The sequence below is a fragment of the Sceloporus undulatus genome, chromosome 4, assembly GCF_019175285.1.
Source record: "Sceloporus undulatus isolate JIND9_A2432 ecotype Alabama chromosome 4, SceUnd_v1.1, whole genome shotgun sequence".
In the NCBI taxonomy this organism is placed as follows: domain Eukaryota; kingdom Metazoa; phylum Chordata; class Lepidosauria; order Squamata; family Phrynosomatidae; genus Sceloporus; species Sceloporus undulatus.
Window position 1 is genome coordinate 150086882 of NC_056525.1, and position 6776 is coordinate 150093657.

General features: G+C 43.5%; 1 protein-coding gene across 2 annotated transcripts; it reads right to left on the reverse strand.

Moving 5' to 3' along the window:
• Positions 1-1129: 1129 nt before the first annotated feature.
• Positions 1130-6375, reverse strand: ZNF281 (zinc finger protein 281). 2 transcript variants are annotated; one of them, XM_042465278.1, is made up of 2 exons: positions 3695-6375; positions 1130-3075 (listed from the first exon to the last, which is right to left on the reverse strand). In XM_042465278.1, the coding sequence occupies exons 1-2, from the start codon at positions 6328-6330 to the stop codon at positions 3072-3074; spliced, it is 2640 nt and encodes an 879-aa protein (XP_042321212.1). In that variant the 5' UTR covers positions 6331-6375; the 3' UTR covers positions 1130-3071. The 2 variants fall into 2 exon arrangements, with proteins under 2 accessions (XP_042321212.1, XP_042321211.1); XM_042465277.1 differs by having other exon boundaries at positions 1138-6375.
• Positions 6376-6776: the final 401 nt, after the last annotated feature.

The window sequence follows — 6776 nt, forward strand, 5'->3', positions numbered from 1 at the left end:
ATTCCTTAGCACTGAGCCAAAGCAGTCTCAAACTGGATTATTTCTGCAGTGTGTTTTGGACCAATGGCAAAATTATGCTGATATGATTTTGAAATCATTTTACTTTCCCCCTTTAAATGGAATATTCTACCACAAACTGCTTTTGAAACCTCACCCTTCCTCTAATATTTGATTTCATTTAAGGAGTACATTTAATTTCCTTTGGAATTAATGAAAAGTTTTGAAGACCATGTTTTACTAATCCAAAATGCCATAAACTGTATAGCATGAAGACTTACATGTGACAGCCTTCACAATCAGAGAACAATCTTTCTTGTGCATGCACTGCACATATACATGCATTCACAGATAACTGTATCTGCACCAAACCAGACCTGCAGTAGTGAACTAGATACAATAGATGTGGAACTATTGTAGCTCCATTGCCTGATACGCACTACCAGAGTTCAGGATTCTCAACACTGAATTATATTTCATATCAAAACATGCTGCTAGGCTAGTCCTTTAAACTGTGATACTTTCTGCCTAAAAATACAGTTTTGTTATGAAATTTGTGAGTTGTTTTCATTTTTCACTGCTTCTCAGATTACAGAATGTTAAGACACATGTGCCAAGAGTGCAGTCATTTCTAGCTTTCTGTTTAGTACAAGATATATTTGCACCTTTTCGTGTACAAAACTAAATTCATTAGACGTTGCTAAAGCAGTAAAGTTTGACATGAGAATAAGCATTCCTTATTTCAAATTTCCCCCCTATTATTTCCCCTTAACAAGCAGGGAACACACTCCATGGATTCAGAATTTCCAGATACCTTGTATCTCTTGTCGTATCCTAAATGACTGGTATCTGAGAATTTAAGATTTAACCATGGATTTTGTTCCTATAGGCTTACTCCTGGATCTGAAGTGGGAGGAAAGCTCACTATATTCATGCAGTTCCCAATCAACCTAAACCATCCACATGAAGAAACCTTCACTTGATATCTCCACAGCTAGGTAGGTAGCAGTGTTATAATTTTATTATTCGTTCTATCTCACTTTTCAACAGGTTCCTATGGCAGCTAGGAATGAAAAATATTTCAGTTGGTTTAAACACATAATTGCTAAATATCTGCTAAAACCTGATAAATACCACTAAAATTCCAAGCACATAAGTGTGTCTGACATTAGAATAAAAGGTACCAAGAACATGAAAGCTATTAATTCAAATGGCATCCCCAAATGACAGGTCTTAGTAAGAGAAACCTTTAAATCCCAAAGTTAACGAAAAAGAGTGGTTTTTATTGTTCACCTGAAGTTTTACAATAAAAATACCTTTAAAAGCAAGCAAGTTAATTCATCTTCTATTGTTCCAGCAATTTTGTTTAAAACATTTTATGGAATTTTGATAAAGCCAGAGGTGCAACTGGGCACATCACACAACAGCTTTTTCTTTCTTCCTTAGGTTTTCTCAAATACAGTTATTAATTGGTCACAGTCTAAAGGAAATAATCCCAGAAAATACACACTATCCAGTACACATAGTATTAAAAAAAGGTAAATCATAACCACTGTGGAATAAAACGCCCCCAAACCAAAGAAAAAGAAACTAATAGCAGAACTAACACAGTGGTTAAGATACATTAGATCCCTTGATGCTAAGTTGTGCTCTGTACCTGGATAGCAGGGGAAATTAACAGGAATAATTTGAAAAATGAGAAATACATAATCATGTATGTATATTAATGTGAACTACAATTAATTATGCTTTAGGAGTAAGGTGGTGAGTCGTTTTGGTGAAACAGTGTTCGGGTTGTTTTGGTGGGCAGGGCAGACAGAGAAAATTGGTATGTTTGACTTTTAACAATTTAAAAATTTCATAGTTCTTACAACAGCATCTTCGTAACAGAAGTGTTTTACACTTGTACAATGTAAATTACTTTATTATACATGGAAGCCTGCAATAGGCCAATTACACAAGACTGCAAACAACCACTGGTACTTTTCTGCCTTCAGAAAGTACGTAAGACAGAAACATCACCAACAGTACATTTTTAAAATCTGCATAAGCATCACCAAAATTACATTTAAAAAAACTAATCAGGGGGAAAAATACATCTGCAAAAACCAAAAAAAAAGTAGTTCTGGGCAGTGCAACTGCTTTTTAGCAGTCTGAAATTAGCCACTAGATTTCTAGCAGGTTTCTGTGGCTCCATAGGCTCTAATCAAGATTCACGTATCATAAATAATGTACCACAAAATATACATGAATTTGAGCAACAATTCCTTGGAAAGATTCTGGCTACAACAAACCAAATAGAATTGGTCACACAGTTCACACATTTAGGCCAACCTCTGAATGGAAGTGAAGTCTTAAGACCTAAGCCTACAAAATGTCCTTCTTGCATCCTTGTACTGTAACCACATGTAGATATAACCCCTAGGCCCTAAAATATGCAGGACTGCCTGTGGATATGGATGACTAAGCTAGTAGACCCCACTGCTAGTTGGAGGGCCTCTCTATGTACAATTAAACCATTCCTTCTTCTTGGATTTTGTGTGGAAACCTTTATGGCTGTTTACATTAAAGGGCATTCTTTTCTTTCTTTTTTTCTTCAAATGGTCTAGTTTTGATGCCACAAAACATCAGAATAACACATAATAAGTTATGCAAACTTCTGGAATGTAAATGTTTTTAAAATCCAGCTGTTAAGCTAAAGTGAAGAGAAGAGGACTCCAAATCATGGAACATGAACTTGGTGCAGAGAAGTTGATAAAGGAAGAGATCTAAGACACAACATAGGAGAGGAGGGAGGGACTGGATACCAACCGTGGGGAGGACATTTTAATAAATAATGCATCCCAAAATGTATATAAATTATTATTGTTATTTTAGTTTGGGTTTCTAAGGACATCACTCTGCCTGTTTAAATTCTCTTTGAGGGTTATGCAACTAAATTCTCTTTACAGAATTAAAAGTCTTTAAGGGAGGTGGAATAAGGGATGGACATTATTGTATTTATTAAAGCTATCATTCCAGGCTCATACCAAGGATCTGAGATTTTCTACCCCACCAGTCTGGAATGAGCATCGTCATCTGGAAGAAGAAATTAAAAAAGTACATTAATCACTATAAACAAGCTTCAGGTAGCCAAATTCTCAGAAATTTGTATCACCCAGATATGAAACAGCATCTTCTAATGTCTTAGATCCCTTTGTTAAATGGTGAAGTAGATTTGCCACTTATTTGTACATTGGAAATTCATATACACCCAAAATGTACAGAATCTCCTTGCTTCATTACATTTTCCTGAGAGTAAAGTAATTAAAATAAACGTTAATCCTAGGAACAAAGGTTTGGGGTTTGTGTTTTTTGTTTTTTTTTTTAGTTTTCCGTCGGGTTTTTTTCTTCTTTTTTTTTTGCATTTGCAACTTTTGGGCTATTCCCTGACAATCTAAATACGTAAGTTTGATTGCTAAACACTGTCACGTAAACACAAAAATGCAAACTATCGAGTCTATTGATCTGATTAAAAATCATAATACAAACTGATGTAAAATTCCATTAACAAAAACTAAATATGAAAAGTTGCATTGAAAGGGCGTGTTCCATTATTTGTATTAGGTTCATGTAGAAACATTCCAATGGCAGTGTTATCAAAATAAAACTAATACATTAAGACCACCGCAAAGCCTAGTCACACTTGGAATTTTACCTGTAGCTTTGGCTAGTTGGGGTCTTTACTCTTGTACTACATGGCTCACTTACATCAGACATTATATTTGTATACCCTGAGAAATCTGATACTGAAGTCCTCACTCTATGGTCCACTTCCCCATTAGAGTTAGCAATAAAAGTCATTGGCACCCTGCTGCCCGTCTTAAACTGAGAACCAAATGCTTGTGCAAAGGTTTCTATCTGATATGTTGCTCGATGCTCTAGGTCCTTCTGAGGATCTATCTGGTTAGCTAGCTCCTGAGATGGAATTGGAAAGCTTGTTGAAGATTCAAGGGATTTTTGTTCTTTCTGGCTATTTAGTTTTTGAGGTGCCGACTGATAGCCCGATGAAGCATCTACGTTTTTCTGGGAGTCTATCAGATCATCTAGTTCTTGCGAAGGAGTCAACTGCTGATGGGTTGCCTCCAAAGCAGATAAATAAAAACCTGGCTGAGATCCAAGCAACATCCCAAAAGGAGGCTTTGACAATGCAGATGGCAACACTGAGGTAACAGATTGGCTGAAACCACACTCAAGTGGAGATGTAGTGTATATTTGTTTGTCTTGAAACAAAGAGTGGTTATGAAGGCTCGAAGACAAACTTACAAATTGGAAACTAGGTCCAAAAGCAAAACCAGCACTATTGGTCGTTCTTTCAAAAGCATGTTGGAGGTATTTTGAGTATTCTTGCAACATGCTTGTTTTGTCATTTGAAGAAGTCTGGGGGCTTGGGCTCAGGTTGTCCTCCTGAACCATCTCCGAATGTTCTCCTGAAGCATGCAAGTCCACCCGCTGTTCAGTGATACTGAAGGGATCTTCTTTCTGGCCTTCTGATTTGTGGGAGTACTGCTCCAGAAGACTTTGCAAGACTTCGTCGGGAATGCCAGACTTGTCGTGACAAGACTTGATGTCAGCATTGAGAGAGGATGAGTCAATAAGGGATAACGGGGTTTCACTGTCCATAACACTGACACCTGCAGACTGAATAACAGACGGTTGGGAGGCCATATGCCCAACGTTTATAGAAAAGGCACTGTTGCTGCTGGCAGTTTGCAGATATCTTCTTTTCTTTGAGAACTGCATGGCATCATCGTAATTGCTACTTAAGTGACCTGGTTTACCACTCGCAGCTTGGAGAAGTCCAATCGCATCTACACCGGTGTTTGCGACGATGCCTAGCGAGCCGCCGGGTTTTCCAGACGACGGTTTCTGACCCAGCAGGTCTGGTACCGGTGACACAAAGTTAAGAAAACTCTTGTCCGTGCCTTTCCTGTTTCCTTTTTTAAAGACTAATTTTGGCACCTTTTTCTGCAACTCTTCTATCCCGGGGCCGATCAAGCCGCCGCTGGAAGACACTATGGGAAACTCCACTGCATAATTCTGCAAGGTCATATTAGATGCCATCTGAGCGTCCGACACCTTATGACTGGGCTTATGCTCTTTGTTTTCGGCCGACATACATTTCGCTTTGCTTTTCCTCCTCGACGAACCTGTATTTCCCTGAGGCAGCATAGGCAAGTTGCCCATGCTGTGGTTTGACGGCCCAGGATCCATTCCAGCGCCTGCTTTCCCTATGGCTTCTCCACACGTACGTCTGTGCTTCAACAGTCTGTCGGTCCTGGAAAAATACTGCTGACAGGTTTCACATTTGTATGGCTTTTCTCCACTGTGCGTCCTCTTGTGCCTCTCCATGTGGTACTTCTGGATGAACTTCATGCTGCACTGGTCGCACCCGAAGGGCTTCTCCCGGCTGTGGATCTTCTCGTGCCTCTGGAGCAGATACTTCTGGATGAAGCCCATGTTGCACTGGCCGCACTGGTAAGGCCTCTCGCCGGTATGGATGAGCACATGCCTGCGCAGGTGGTAGGAGCTCCGGAAGGCGGCACTGCAGTGTTCGCAGACGTGAGGTTTCTGGTTGGCGGCGGCGGCGGCCAACATGGCGGCGTCCCCGTCCCCCGCTGCGGCCACCAGGGGTCTGGAGGAGACGGCGCCGGGCTTCCTCTTGGCTTTGGTTCCCTGAGTTTCCGACTTTGGCCTCTTCGCCTTCCTGGCCTGGGGGTCCGTTTTGGGCTCCTCGGGGCACGCTTCTGCTCCGCTCCGGAGCCCCAGCAACAGGTCTCCTCCTCGGTGGTGGGGATGATGGTGCAAGTGGTGGAAGAGGCTGAGGTCTTGGATCACGCTCCCGGCTTCCGCCATCCCTCCTCCTCCTCCTCCTCCTCCTCCTGGACCCCCCAAAGTGGGGTGCCTCTCCTCCCCAGCGATGCCAAAGAGGCCCCCGTAATGGTGATGGTGGTGGTGATGGTGGTCTTCCTCCTCTTGCTCACTGGGCTTCTCCTGCTTGATGTTCACCAAGGAGTGGAAGAAGCCCCAAGGGCTCCTCTGGGAGGAGGCAGAGGAAGAAGATGGTGGTGTTGTTGTGAGGGGGAAGCCCCCCAATGGCTCTTTCTTGAAAGTCATGCCCTGAGGGTGAGGAGGAGGAGGAGGAGGAGGGCCTGGAGAGTGGGCAGCCGTGGTGGTGGTCGTGGAAGAGGAGGAGGAGGAAGAGGAAGAGGAGGCAGAGGAGGAGGCCACCATCCCTCCATGTTGGCGGGTGAAGCTGGTGACTGGGGGCAGGCGGTGGTTGAACATGGCCATGCTGCTGGGGGCGAGGGGGGGAGGAGGAGCGGAAGAGGAGGAGGAAGAGGAGGAGGAGGAGGAGGAAGGGGGTGCTCCATCGACGAGGAGGAGGAGGAGGCCTTTTGGAAGACCCTCCTGGGAAGCCGCCCCCGAGCTTCATGGTCCTTTAGGAGGAGGAGGAGGAGGAGGCCCTGTCTCTTTCAGTCTCTGCAGTTCTTTGCTGGCCTCCCTCTCTCTCCTCTCTCTCTCTCACTCACCCTCAGCGGCGCATCCTTTCTTCTTCCTCCCGGCGCGGCGGCGGCGGCTGCCCTCCACTTTGGGCCACCCCCTCCTCCTCCTCCTCCCTCCTCCCCTCTCCTGCTGCTGCTGCTGCTGCTGCTGTGTTAAAAAATATCGCCGTCTCCTCGCCTCCACAATGGAATTAGCACACAGGGCGCCCGGCCCCTCCCGCCTCCTCTCTTTTC